The sequence below is a fragment of the Triturus cristatus genome, chromosome 7 (assembly GCF_964204655.1).
Source record: "Triturus cristatus chromosome 7, aTriCri1.1, whole genome shotgun sequence".
Classification (NCBI taxonomy): Eukaryota; Metazoa; Chordata; class Amphibia; order Caudata; family Salamandridae; genus Triturus; species Triturus cristatus.
Genome location: NC_140590.1, coordinates 1,014,053,910 through 1,014,068,503, shown reverse-complemented (window position 1 = coordinate 1,014,068,503; position 14,594 = coordinate 1,014,053,910). Strand labels below are relative to the sequence as shown.

The window sequence follows — 14,594 nt, the reverse complement described above, 5'->3', positions numbered from 1 at the left end:
CACGGTCGGAGGAGAGATGAAGCCAGTGTCAGGGGAGGTGTCAAGGCCACTGGCATCCCCCAGCTCATCTGCCCAGTCCTGTGATAACGGACGAAGAACTGACGTCAGCGCGCGAGAGCGGCGTCCAAGTACTCCGACGACGTCATTCCGGCGCATGACGACGGACGCGGAGCCGCAGATGACGCCTAGCGACGCGCAAGGGGTATTGCTGACAAAAAATCTTTCCGGATCCAGCCTGACGCCTGGGGATATTCTAAGGTGAGGAATCTAACTAACGTGTTTCTTTCAGATACTAGTACATGTCTTACCTTTTACATACACTGCACCCTCCCCAGGGGGGTACCTTGGGCCTATAGGGGTGCCTTACATGTAGAAAAAGGGAAGGTTAGGACCTGGCAAGAGGGCGCATTTGCCAAGCTAACATGGCAGTTAAACTGCGCATAGACACTGCAGTGGCAGGTCTGAGATACCTTTTCAGGACTACTTAAGTGGGTGACACAATCAGCAGTAGCATTTGATTTACAGGCCCTGGCACACTCAGTGCACATTACTAGGGGCTTATCAGTAAATCAAATATGTAAATCATGGATAACCAATCATGTTCACAATTTACACAGAGTGCATATACACTTTAGCACTGATCAGCAGTGGTAAAGTGCCCAGAGTCTGAAAACCAACAAAAACAGGTCAGGAAAAAAAAAAGGAGGAAGAAGCAACAATATCCAACCAAATCACAAAAACACTAACTTTTAACAACATCCCTCTCCTTCAGGATTCCACTCGTAAAACTCTCATTCAGACTATGGTAATGAGCCGTCTCGACTACTGCAACGCTCTTCTGGTCTCAGTCAATCAGTCCTCGCTTAGCAGATTGCAGGTGGTCCGGAACACCGCAGCGCGCCTTGTCATGAATGCCCCGCTGAAAACTGCCTCCCTTCCCCTTCTTCAACAGCTCCACTGGCTTCCAATACGCAAGCGTGTTGAATTCAAAGTTTGCTGCATCGTCCACAAGGCCTTGCATAACAAAGGTCCTCGCTACATCTCTATGAAATTCAACCATTACGCCCCTACCCGGACCCTCAGGTCAGGAAGCAAATCGCATCTCTTAGTCCCGCGTGTCAGGAAAATAAGGCTAGGTGGGAAATCTTTCTCCTACCTCCCACCCCTCTACTGGAACCAGCTCCCCATTCACCTGAGACAATTTCCTGACTATCTGCATTTCAGGAAACATCTTAAGACCGCCCTATTTTAATAATGCCTGTCAGCCTGTCCAGCAGCACAGTCCAACGCGCAGAGATACCCCTTTAGTTAGTGGGTGATTCAGGCGCTATATAAATCCTACAAATAAATAAATAAATGGCCTTACTGACTTCGAAACAATTCAAACATAGGTGGCACGACTGGAACAATAACCTTAACCAGAGTAAACCTCTGACAAATTACCCCTGGCCTTCTACACAGAAAAGTAAAAACCATTTAAGCAGATTGTTAGATCAACAGTCTGAAATATTGCCAAAATTAGTCACCTGCTTTATGAGGTCTTTACTGACTCCGGGCGAAACCCAGAATTAACTCCAATATCCTATGCCTTATACGGCGCGTCCCATCTACGAGGTTAGCCAGGAATCACAAACCTGCCAGACTCTACGTACTGCGCCTTCACAGACATTTGCTACGCAACGCCCTGCGAAAGACAGAGGCAAAGCCCCTAGCTCTGCTCGAACACCTTCTCTCCAGGTCTCTAAAAATGAAAATACTTCAACAAAATCCCTGAAGAACAAGTTACTTACCTACGGTAACGCTTTTTCTGGTGGATACAGTATCTGCCTGTGGATTCCTCACCTTGTGAATATCCCCTGCGCCAGCATTCCACTGAACTTTTCTTTCCAAGCACTCCATGTCGACGTGGGCGACGTCACAATGCATCGGCTCCGCTCGCGACTCCGTACGTCGTCACCGGAGCCATAAGAAGCCCACGTCGGCGTGATGACGTCAGTTCCACCCATTTTTTCCGAGCCTTCGAGGCGAGCAAACAACAACACCAAGTATACACAGTATACCAACACATATACATAGCATACAAAGAAAAGGAATGCTAAACAAACCAGCATTTCCTACAAATGTACAAGAAAGTATCAAAACATTCCAACAAGACCTCTTTCATGGTATACAAAGGTGGACAACGGGGAGGCGGGTGGGTCAGTGAGGAATCCACAGGCAGATACTGTATCCACCAGAAAAAGCGTTACCGAAGGTAAGTAACTTGTTCTTCTGATGGATACATCTGCCAGTGGATTCCTCACCTTGTGAATAGATTCCCACAGCAGTCCCCACTCCTGGAGGAGGGTGTCCACCTTCCTATACCAGAAAGTCTTGCAGGACAGAGCGCGCGAAATGGCCCTCCCTCCTCATCTGAGTCCAAGCAATAATGCTTTGCGAAAGTATGGAGAGAGGCCCAAGTCGCGGCCTTACAAATATCTGCCACAGGAACACCCCGGGCCAAAGCAGATGTAGATGACTTAGCTCTAGCTGAATGAGCTCTAATGCCCTCAGGAGGAGTCTTACCAGCCAGGGCGTAGCAGATCTTGATGGCAAGGATGATCCATCTCGATAGCGTGCGCTTGTGCACCGCTTTACCCATTGACTGACCAACGTAGCCAATGAAGAGTTGATCATCAAGACGAAAGTCTTTAGTCCTGTCCAGATAAAAACTCACAGCCCTCTTCGGGTCCAGGCGATGGAGTCTTTCCTCCTCTTTGGAAGGATGTGGAGGAGGGTAAAAAACAGGGAGAGTAACAGACTGCCCCAAATGGAACAGAGTAACTACTTTTGGCAGGAAACCAGCCCTGGTCCTCAGAACCATCCTTTCAGCATGTAATGTAAGAAAAGGGGGTTTAGAACTAAGAGCTTGAAGCTCACTCACCCTCCTTGCCGAGGTTATGGCTACAAGAAAGACCACCTTAAAGGACAACAGCCTCAAATGACAGCTATGTAGAGGCTCAAATGGGGACCCCATTAGAAAGGTTAAAACAAGATTAAGGTCCCACTGAGGCATTACAAAAGGAGTGGGAGGAAACATGTTCGTAAGGCCCTTGATAAACCTCAGTACAACCGGAGATTTAAATAATGACGGTTGATCAGGTAGACAAAGAAAAGCCGATAAGGCCGAAAGATAGCCTTTGACTGTGGCCACAGCACAGCCCTGCTGAGCCAAGGAAAGGGCAAACTGGAGCACCTCAGAAAGATGAGCTTTTAAAGGGTCAATGGATCTCTCTCCACACCATTTAACAAACTTGGACCACCTGTAGGAGTAAATGAACTTGGTGGAGTGTCGCCTGGCCGATAAAATAACGTCCACCACATCAGGCGGGAGAGAGAATGAACTCAGGTTGCCCCGTTCAATCTCCAGGCATGAAGGTGTAAGCTCTGGAGGTGGGGGTGTAGAACCTGCCCCTCCGACTGCGAGAGGTGGTCTGCCCTCAGAGGGAGATGGAGCGGAGGGCACGAGGAGAGGTGGAGAAGATCTGTATACCACACCCTTCTTGGCCAGTCCGGGGCGACCAAAATGACTTGGGCCCGGTCTTGGCGAATCTTCCTCAGAACCCGAGGAATCAAGGGTATGGGAGGAAACGCGTAAAGGAGTCGTGAGCCCCAACTCAACTGAAACGCGTCCCCCAACGCCCCCTGCATCAGAAACAGGAGACTGCAGAATGACGGGCAGTGCGCCTTCTCGCGGGTGGCGAACAGGTCCACCCGAGGGGTCCCCCACGTCCGAAAGACGTGACGAACTACCTCCGGATGGAGCCTCCACTCGTGGTCGGCGGAGAACTGTCGACTGAGACTGTCCGCACGCACGGTCAGCACCCCGGCCAGATGATTTGCCACCAGACAAATCTGATGGTCCTGAGCCCAGGACCAGAGACGCAGAGCCTCTCTGCAGAGACAACGCGACCCCACTCCTCCCTGCTTGTTGATATACCACATCGCGGTAGTGTTGTCCGTCAGGACTTGAACAGACTGACCGCGAAGGGAAGGGAGGAAGGCCTTGAGTGCCAAACGAATCGCCCGCAATTCCAGAAGGTTGATGTGAAGCAACCTCTCCTCTGGAGACCAAAGACCATTGATCTCCAGATCCCCCAGATGAGCACCCCACCCTAGGGTGGATGCATCCGTAATCACTGTGGCCACCGATGGAGGTAGATTGAAGGGCTTCCCTTGAGACAGATTGCACCCACGCTCCACCAAGATAGATCCGCTGCAGCTTCTCCAGAGATCCTGATCGACTCCCTGAGATCTCCATTGTGCTGATACCACTGCCTGCGGAGGCACCACTGGAGCGCCCTCATGTGCCAGCGTGCATGGTTGACCAACAGTATGCAGGAGGCGAACAGACCGAGCAGGCGAAGGACCTTCAGAACTGGAACAACCGCTCCATTGTGGAATAAAGGGACCATTTCCTGAATGTCGAGAATCCTTTGAGGAGGAGGGAATGCCCGACACACAGTAGTGTCCAGTACCGCCCCTATGAACAGGCCGCGTTGAGAGGGCACCAGGTGAGATTTGGGCACATTGATCGAGAAACCCAAGTTGTATAACAGCTGAGATGTTACCCGCAGATGACGCTGCACCATCTCTGGGGACTCTGCCTTCAGAAGCCAGTCGTCCAGGTAGGGGAAAACCGGAATCCCCGACCTCCTGAGATGAGCAGCTACCACTGCCATCACCTTTGTGAAGACTCGAGGTGCGGTAGTAAGACCAAACGGGAGGACCGCAAACTGGTAGTGTTGCGACCCAACCGTAAAACGGAGACACTTCCTGTGCGACTTCAGGATTGGGACATGGAAGTACGCGTCCTGCAAGTCGAGCGACACCATCCAGTCTCCTTGCTGCAACGCCTGAAGAACCTGCGCAAGGGTCAGCATCTTGAATTTCTCCTGTTTCAGGTAAAAGTTCAAGATTCTGAGGTCCAGAATCGGACGCAATCTGCCGTCCTTTTTGGGAATCAAGAAATACCGGGAGTAGCATCCCTGACCCCTTTCCTGCTCCCGAACCACCTCTATTGCACCCTTCTGAAGCAAGGCTAGAACCTCTTTCTGTAGGAGAAGCAGATGGTCTTCCGAGCAATAACCTTGGCAAGGAGGGTAAGGGGGAGGAAACTCCCGAAAGGGAAGGGCGTACCCAGTCTCTACGAGGTTCAAAACCCAAAGGTCTGTTGTAATAGATTTCCAACCCCGTAGAAAGTAGGACACCCGACCCCCCACAGGACTTACATGATCCGGGATGGGGGATCTAGGGCTGCTTCTCTGAAGCCTCATTGGGAGCAGAAGAGGAGGAGGAAGAAGAGGGGTTGCGACCAGAACCTCTCCGACCCCTTTGCTTCCCTCTATAGGACCTATAGAGGGGATTTTGTTGTTGCTGCTGCTGCTGCTGTTGGGGCTGTCGGAAGGAGCGAAAGGATGTTCTTCCGAAACCCCTAAACTTCCGAAAAGCTGAACCCCTAGCAGGAGCCTGCAGACCCAAGGACTTCGCCGTCAATCTGCTGTCCTTAAATCGTTGAAGGGCAGAGTCTGCTTTCTCCCCAAACAGTTTCTGTCCGTCGAATGGCAGATCAACCAACGTAGCCTGAACATCCGCCAAGAATCCAGAGGAACGGAGCCAAGCCTGCCTTCTTGCGGCTATAGACGACCCCATAATCCTCGCCACCGAGTCCGCTGTATCCAGCCCTGTCTGAATCACCTGTCTGGCAGCTGCCCGAGTGTCCGCAACAACCTCCAAGAAGGACGACTTATCCCCCTCAGGCAACTTAGGGGCCAAACATTTAATAGAGTCCATCAAGGCATGAACATAACGCCCCAGCAGGCATGTGGCATTAGATGATTTCAACGCCATACTTCCTGAGGAGAAGGACTTTTTGGCCGCCTGATCAACTTTCTTGGACTCCCTATCAGCTGGAGACTGAGGGAAAGCACCCGAAGCATGTTTTGAACAAGAAGCCTGCACAACTAGGCTCTCCGGAGATGGATGTGTAGACAAAAAATCAGGATCCCCTGGTGCAACCCTGTACCTTCTTGCCACCTGTCTGGAAACCGCCGGAGATGAAAGAGGTTTCTTCCACACCTCCAAGACCGGCTCCAAGATGGCCTCATTGAAAGGTAACAAAGGCTCCGAAGCTGATGACGGAGAATGCAACACCTCCGTAAGCAAGTTTGACTTGTACTCCACAGAGGGCAGCTGCAGATCCAACAGTTCTGCGGCTTTCTTAATCACCACATGATAGTGCGCCAATTCCTGAGGTGGAGAAGATCTAGCAGAAGTATGCTCCCACTGTGTGGTTGTATCCAAACCACTTGCTTCTTCAATTCCCTCAAACTCATCCGAAGAAGAGTCGACTTCACCTTCTTCCACCTCTGCTCTATATCTTCCTTCCTCCAAAACCCTCTGGGCCTCCCTCCTTGATCGAATTCGGGGAGCCGGCGTAGTCTACGTCATACGCAGCGTCGGTGGAGCCAGAGGTACCGGAGTCGGCGGCGCCATAGGTGGAGTCGGCGGCGCCGGACGCGACGCCGATGGAGTCGGTCACGGCGTCGAAGAAGGCTCCGAAGTCTGATGGTCCATCCGAAGTCGTGTCGGACCCCAGACGGCGCCGGAAACTGCCACGAAGGCGCCATCGGCATGAAAGGGCAAAAAGGGGGCCTGAGCATAATGCTGCGGCACCCCTAGCGTATACGCCATCGGACCCACGGGACCAGTTGGTGCTCCGGATGGGAAGGCCGCCCTATTAAATATACCATACATGGCATTCAGAAAATGTGTTGAATTGGTACCTGGAGCCGGGAATTGAGGATAAGGAACAGACCCTGTATCCCTTTGTGGAGTCTCCGGCGTCGGCTCCGCAGTGTCTTCCACCGGAGCTGCAGATTCATCAGGCACCGGAGCAGGCTCTTCCTGTTCTTGTTCATCCACAGAGACCTCAGACTCCACTCGAACCGGAGTCGACGCCTTAGACGGAGCCGGTGACTGCGTCGGGGACTGAGCTGGAGCCCGCTTCGGCGAAGGAGAACCTCTCGAAGACTTCGAAGGAGACGGTGACAAGTCCTTGCTTCGACGCCGACGGGGCGAAGTCGACCTCGACTTCCTGGACTTCGAGGACAGACGGCGAGAAGAATGCTTTCTCTTTTTGTGATGCTTCTTCGACTTCGACGACCTCGAAGTCGACGACTCCCGCCTCGACTTCTCTTTTTTTCTTCCTCTCTTCTCCTCACCGATCTTCTTCATAAAGAGCTTAGTCTTCCTCTCCTTCAGCGCCTTAGGATTCATCCTCCTACAGCACGCACAATCTTCTACATCGTGGTCCGAAGAAAGGCACCACAAGCAGTCTTGATGCGGATCAGTCATGGACATCAGACCTCCACATTCCCTACAGGGCTTAAAGCCCGACATCCTCGTCGAAGACGTACCGAATTTTAAACAGTAACACAGCTAAACTACAAAGTAGCTAGAGAGCCCTGGAAAAAACCGTTGCGCGTCGATGGCGCGGAAAAAAGGGAACTGACGTCATCACGCCGACGTGGGCTTCTTATGGCTCCGGTGACGTCGTACGGAGTCACGAGCGGAGCCGATTCATTGCGACGTCGCCCACGTCGACGTGGAGTGCTGGGAAAGAAAAGTTCCGTGGAATGCTGGCGCAGGGGATATTCACAAGGTGAGGAATCCACTGGCAGATGTATCCATCAGAAAACACTACTTTTTGTGAATTTCCCAGCTTAGTAATTGAACTTCATCTTCATTCCTCCTCTTACTTTTTCATTTTTGTTTGTCCCAGATCACTATTTCTAAGTATATTTGTAGCAGGTAAGTACTCCGAAGGGGCTTGATATTGTGGTATGTGGCGTACTTTAAAACCAAGATAAATGTAATCTCTATTACAATTTACTACTGATATTTACACTGCAATATTAAGAGTAAAAACACCACGACTGACTGATTGACTTTTCCCACACACTAATGTTTCTATTACAAAGTATTTTGCACTATAAAAAGACTTGTTTCATTGCACCGTTGGTATGCGTGGGCTAGCTATAACCACTAACACTGCTGTAGCAATCAAATACTTGTGACACACTCTCTAGAGTAAGCTTACATCACAGGTCTCAGCCCCATCATCTCGTCCCGTTTCCGCTCTTTCCTCTTCAGTTCACCCTCCGTGGACTTGAGCTTGTCCGGAACAAGACGCAGCTTGGACTGCATGTCGCTGATCACATCCTGCAGCTCCGCCTCCGATGGGAACACCCGCTGACACACTGGGCAACATGGCTGGTTCTCTTCCGTCAACTGGGTGATGAACTGTGTGTAAACAGCCGTGGCTCCAGCAAGCATGGCTGATCAGCATTAAAGAAATGTAAAATAAAATTAGTAAGGGCAAGCAAAAAAAAAAAAGAAAGTTAATAGAAATGCCCAGAGAAGCAGGAAATACACTTAATTATGATTCGACACTGCAGCAGGTGGGTGATGAAACATGTCAGTGTCTGCCTCTCTTGGGGGGTAGAGGCCGACAATGGCTAAGCCGGGATAACAGCAAATCAGACATATTGGCGGTCCATCCAGAAACAAACATTTAAAAATGCATTGACTTTTGCATAAAAGTATGTGAAATTATGCTATTGCTAGATAAGTTGTGAAAGGAAACAAACTGCAGAAATCCATGAAATGACTACCTTATATTACCTGTGCAATATTTTTCCTGAGGGCGAACATTTTCTGCAAAAAGAGTTTTGTAGGACATTTTTGTAAGGAATTTACCTGCACAATAACAGGTATCGTGAGTTTTTTCCCCTCTCAACGTATGTTTTTACAGGATTTTGCACCCGTTACTTTTTTTCATGAAGTAGGTGAACTTTTATGGAAAAAACACAAAGTTGATGAAGTTGAACTTAGAACACCCATAGGTGGTGAAAAGCTCAATACAAAAACATTTACGGAGTCCATCAAGGAACCTTCAACCAGGATACTTGCAGCAGACAGCACAAAGCACAAATATAAGCCTTATGTAATCGTCAAAATCTAATTATATAAGATTAATACTGTATACCCGACACCACTGAGAGCCGTGTTTGGCAATATCACACATTACAACACTTGTTTAGGCTCGTATGTGGGCAGTTTCGGGGCTTTGTGGGGGAAACACTCAGAGGGTATAATATGAAGTCAATACCACAGCAATTTATAGTAATAGGAGACCATTTCCTGCTATTAGGAGGGTGCCCAAGCTGCAATGAGGACACTCTAAAGATGCTGTTTAAGTCAATTTTGAGATTGATGCGAGGGTGTGTTAATATGGGAGTTATTCAATGCACATTTCAGTCCGATATTATAATGATGTACGAAAAAGTGTATCCCTTTGCTAACCAGTCATTTACGTTGAAGGTGTTTTATACTGCATCAAACCTCTCTTTTTGCATTTGAAAAGAAACATCTCTCTCTCTATCGTGCGTTTCCAGGCTGGTCTGAAGGAACATCTAGAAGTGTGCCATTTCTTAACTTAAATGGCGGCCCCTTTACCTGCAACGGGCACCACCCCTGACTGTGCAGCAGATGCAAACATGTGCACTTCATCCCATCAAACAGAAGGATCCCGGGACCGGTTTCAGGCTAACAGCCCTCATCAGCCCGACTAGCTTGAATCCAGTGGCAAAGTGAGTAAGGAACCCACTTCTGGGCATACCCTGCCAACTTATGATGAACAAAGGAAACACAAGGAGATGATGGATGGAGCGCTGAAACTTTCTCAGGATGCTTGTTTCCGATCCAGGGAAGACATGGCTTGCCAGTTTGGGATGGCCTGTTCCCATGAGGCACAGGGTCAAGACTGATTTGCATATAGCTGTGTCTGAACTGGGGTGGCATGGTAAGCAAAATAACGATGATGGATTTAACCCAGATCTGTGACTGGGGGTGAGTGTCTGAAAAGTTTCAGCGCTCCGTCCATCATCTCCTTGTGTTTACTTCATCCCATCTACGTTGGGTTCTATTATGTGATTCCATTAAGCGATGCAATGGTGTGCTCTTTACTTCATCTACAGCCTGTGGCATTATTCAATGACAGCAATTCAATAGTCTCTGAGAGACTGCCCTCAGTGTCGTTTAGACAGTAATGTTTCAACAATGCTTCTTTGTGCAAGGACTGTTTTGGCCATTTCTGGTCCAGAATCTCAAATGTCTTGCTCATTTAAGATTAATCTAGCTCGGAAAAGCGCAACTCATGCTGCTATAATTCAGAACACTTCTCAATCTCATCACAAGAGTGCTTACGTCCGTAAGAATGGTGTGATGGAAAGATAATACATCTGGGAGACTACAGAACAGAGGCGTTTCTGGAGTAACCAAAGGGCATGAGTCTACTAAAGCACAATGTTTTACATACTACTCCAGCATAAGGCTGTTGAATAAGTACAGACACAAGCTAAGAAGCATTCTATGGACCAATTCTAAGGAATATCCCTAAAGTCTCTGGAGGAGCTGCAGAAGGAGTGGGCCCTGCTACCAGAGGATGGGGCTTGTAGAATCTGAAACATTCATCAGATGTAATCTAGGGCCAAACATGTTGATGCTTGGTGTTGGACTTGGTCCTTTCTGCAGACTCAGCCCCAAAATGTTTGCCTTCTCTCCTACTGTTTTTGGAATCCGTTTTTGTTGGCTTTTAGGATTCTGTGCATTTTACGACTATTAACCAGTGGTAAATTGATTGTGCTCTCTCCTCTAAATGAGGTAAAACTGGCTTACAACCAATTTGTACATTTCATTTGTTTCAAAGTCACTAGTTAAGTGGTATTACATGCACCTAGGGCCTCTAAATTAAGTGCTACTAGTGGGCCTGCAGCACTCTTTGTGTCACCCAATAAAGTAATCTTTCCAAGGAGGTCTCAAGTCTGCCATTGTAGCCTGTGGCAGTTTTGAACTTGAAATTTGACTTGACAAAGTAAAACGTTTGCCAAGCCTAAACCTTCCTTTCTAATACATAAAGGTCACTCAAAGGGTAGGCCTCAAATCACACATAGGTCATGGTGAAGTATATTTAAAAAGTTGGACAGCTGCTTTGAAGTTTTACATGTGCTGGCAGTGAAAAACTCCTTAATTAGTTTTTCACTATTGTGAGGCCTACCTCTTCTAAAGCATAACATTGGGTTACCTTATTACATTTAATACGTGATAACCTCTGCTTGGGGACAGGTAGAAATATCATGTTTCGTCTCTAAAGAATTGTGATTTATAATCCTCTTTAATTGTAAAGTTCATTTTTAGGTCACAATTCTGAAAATATCACTCTGAGAAAATTGACATTTTCTTGTCCTAACCATTTGGTGCCTGCACCTTAAGTCCTGGGTCACATGACTACTTGTAGTTGGTAGTTGGCCTTTGTGTATTCCTCCCAGACAGTAACACAATGGAGGACTAAATGTTGGCAGGATGGGCTATCCTAATAGTATGGGTGGGTGCGGGGCTGTCACTTACCAAACTTGCACTTCAATAGGGGACTATTGACTCTCTCAAAGGACTTCACACTCGCCTTGTGTCACCCCAAATAATTTGGGGCCTGGGCAGGTGACTCAAAGCAATTCCACAACCAGATGTGGGAGGAAAACTCTAGAGGTTTCTTCCACCTCAAAGCAGGTACCAGGTATAAAATTGGACCCCTCACACCCACTCTTCAGTTTCTTTCCTGGACCTGTAGATACTACAGGAGAAGGACGGCCCTGCTGCCAGAGGACTGGCCTTCTGGCTGAGGCCTGCCCTTATCTCTGAGAAGGAAGACCAGACCTGTCCCCCTCATCCCAGGCAGAGTGACTCCAGGGGTCAGCTGGCTGGCCTTCGGTTGTGAGCTACAGTGACGCAACAATCTCCAGAGGCCTCCCTGCAACTGCCCAGCTGAACTGCTGCAATTGGAACTGCCTGAGCTATGCTAGTTTTGGCTAGGCTGAGTCTTCTGAAGAAAAGGAGAAATCCTGTAGTTTGGGTTCTCAGTGACCGTGAAAGGACCCATCCATGCCAGATCTTGCCACCCACACTGCCCATCAATGTGAAGCTCTGGCGAATCCACTCTTCGCACTACAGTGCCAGGCAGTTGCCAGCGACAACCGGGAACGTAAGATATGCACTTCACACTACAGCAACGACAGCCCGAAGGCCTGCCAACGCGAAGTTTCAGCAATGACTATCTGTGACGGAAGACAGGATCTTCGCAATACAGCAACAACTGTCTGCAATGGCCGTCCTGCTCTTTGCGCTGCAGCGACGACCACTCCCTGCTTCTTGCGGCCTTCTCCAGCCCGAACTGGACCTTCACAACAGACTTTAAGCATGTAACTTTTTCAGTGGGATTAGCCTTGTCCCTGTATCCGGTCCGTGCTCAATTGCAGTTGGCCTGCACTTATGGCTTTCCCCTGGTCTAGCACGACCAGATAACCGCATGTGGCACTTTGTGCTTTTAGGCGCTATGCTTACCTAAATCTTTGAGAAGGTCATATCTCTGGTTCTACTGATTGGATTTTTGTTGTTGTGGTCTCACTCTATATATTTACACTTACTCTATTTTTCTACATTTGTGTGGTGTTTTTCTTGCGTTATGTTTGCATGTTGCATAAATACTTTACAGATTGCCTCTCAGTTAAGCCTGACTGCTTTTGTGCCAAGCTACCATAGGGCCAAGCACAGGTTAATTTAGTGACTTTTGTGGTTCATCCTTACAATGATAGTGACAGCTGCTTGAGGAGGGCTCACACCTCCTCACCAACAATCCGATTTCTCACACTTGGACTAGGATATCTAAGGTCCAAAACAAAGAGCCAAAGGGGATGACAGAGTTCTACTTCTCAGGTTAGGTGTTTTGCACATGGACTTTGAGAGATTGGATTCGGTGACTGAGCTAAAGTTGGAAAAACACCATTTCTATGCCTTCCTGAGTAGAATTGTTATTACAGAAAGAGTATTAAGGAAATGTGACACTGAGGGCGCAAACTAGAACACCGACTTGATAAAAAAATGCCCTCAGACCGCTTTTACTAGGTTTACCAGTTAATGGTCCGTGGAATCCCTTTCATTCTTTCTTTGATCATGCTGAGGGCAGAGGTAAAGGAAGGGCTTAATAATGGCTTTACCATGTATACAACCCAAATTCTTCTGTAAGGGTCTTCAACTTCAGCTTTCAGTTTGCTTTTATCAGATGGTTAGGATGGACTCTTAAGGGTATACAGATGTGGGCTTGTTGACCTGCAAATGTACTGGTATAACAGCTCATACGCAACCAACATCAGAAAAGGGCAGAATTGCATCAAGGCCACAAAGAGTAACAAAGAGAAACTCTTGAAAGACATGTAATCTCAGCCATTAGAGGGAATAGCGGAGGGTGCAGCTCACAAGAGTTTTGTAAGGGATGTTGTAAAGCATGTTATGCTACCAGGCTCACAGCCTGGTAACATAACAGAGTGTATGTGCCAAATAAACCACTGACAAGCAAAGGCCAAGTGAGAGTCAGACTTAGAGAACTGATTCTCACAGTCCATAAGACTTGTGTTTGTGAAGCTTGGTCTATGACATAGAATAGGCACAAGGAAATACGTTTCCCCATCAAAACTAGGCCTCGGTACTAAAAGGAAAATTATAGCGTGAATGGCTCAAGTTTCTTATTTCACTGAGCAATAACATAGGAGAAACTGAGAGATGCACTGTGCATTATACCCAGAGTGAACACTTGAACACCGTTCTGGTGTTTGAAACCATGTGACAGGTTTAATCCAACCTAAAGGCTTCCAAAATCTGTGTGTTATCATGGCTTAACACACACATAATGTGTAATGTGATTCTACGATGCACAATTTACACTATTTTCTTTTTTTTAGTTTGGAATTTATTCTAGTGACAACCCTATTTAAATTGTTTATTCAAAGTATTTATATGGATCATGGACAGGATGGGAGCGGAGTGAGACATGCCTCATGACCATCTGGCTCATTCAACTCTGCTACAGCACTATTTTTCAGGACAACTGACATCAAAGGAGACATACAGGTCTCTGAGGAGTTGCTAGCCGAGCAGCCTAAAAGTAATCTGCAGACGGCCGCAAGGAGTGAGGCATACTAGAGGGTCTGCTGGCTGCTGCAGACCCCTGTAGAGCAGAAAACACTGGCAGGAAGTAAGTGGGGGCTGAAAAGAGGAGGCCGATCCTTATTGGATTGTTGACATTTTAGCGTCATCGTGTTTACTAAAGTTTACTTCATTTTCCTAATTAGTTTTGGGGATTTTATAGTTTTGCATTTCAACTTTATTATCGTTTCAGTACTGCATAAATGCTTTCTTTCCAAGTATTTTGATTGCTTTTTATGAATAAGTCAAATCAACAGCAATCCTCTATGACATGAATTGCATATTAGTCATACATGTTACATATAGTCCCGGATGGATACCTCTTAGTACTGAATAAATACTTAACACATTGCCTACAAGTTAAGCCCGTCTGTTCTGTGCCATTGCGGCCAGGGGGTTCAGCTCATATTTTAATTTAGTGACTTTAGTGGCTAACCCTAAAAAGGATTGTAATTATT

At 47.6% G+C, this 14,594-nt stretch overlaps 1 protein-coding gene across 1 annotated transcript in view; it reads right to left on the bottom strand.

Moving 5' to 3' along the window:
* Nucleotides 1–14,594, bottom strand: part of RAD50 (RAD50 double strand break repair protein) — a 495,519-nt gene that overhangs the window by 217,837 nt on the left and 263,088 nt on the right. The window contains exon 14 of the mRNA XM_085618052.1: nt 8,141–8,378. Within this exon, the coding sequence (XP_085474178.1) occupies nt 8,141–8,378 (238 nt within the window). The remainder of the gene's footprint in view (nt 1–8,140; nt 8,379–14,594) is intronic.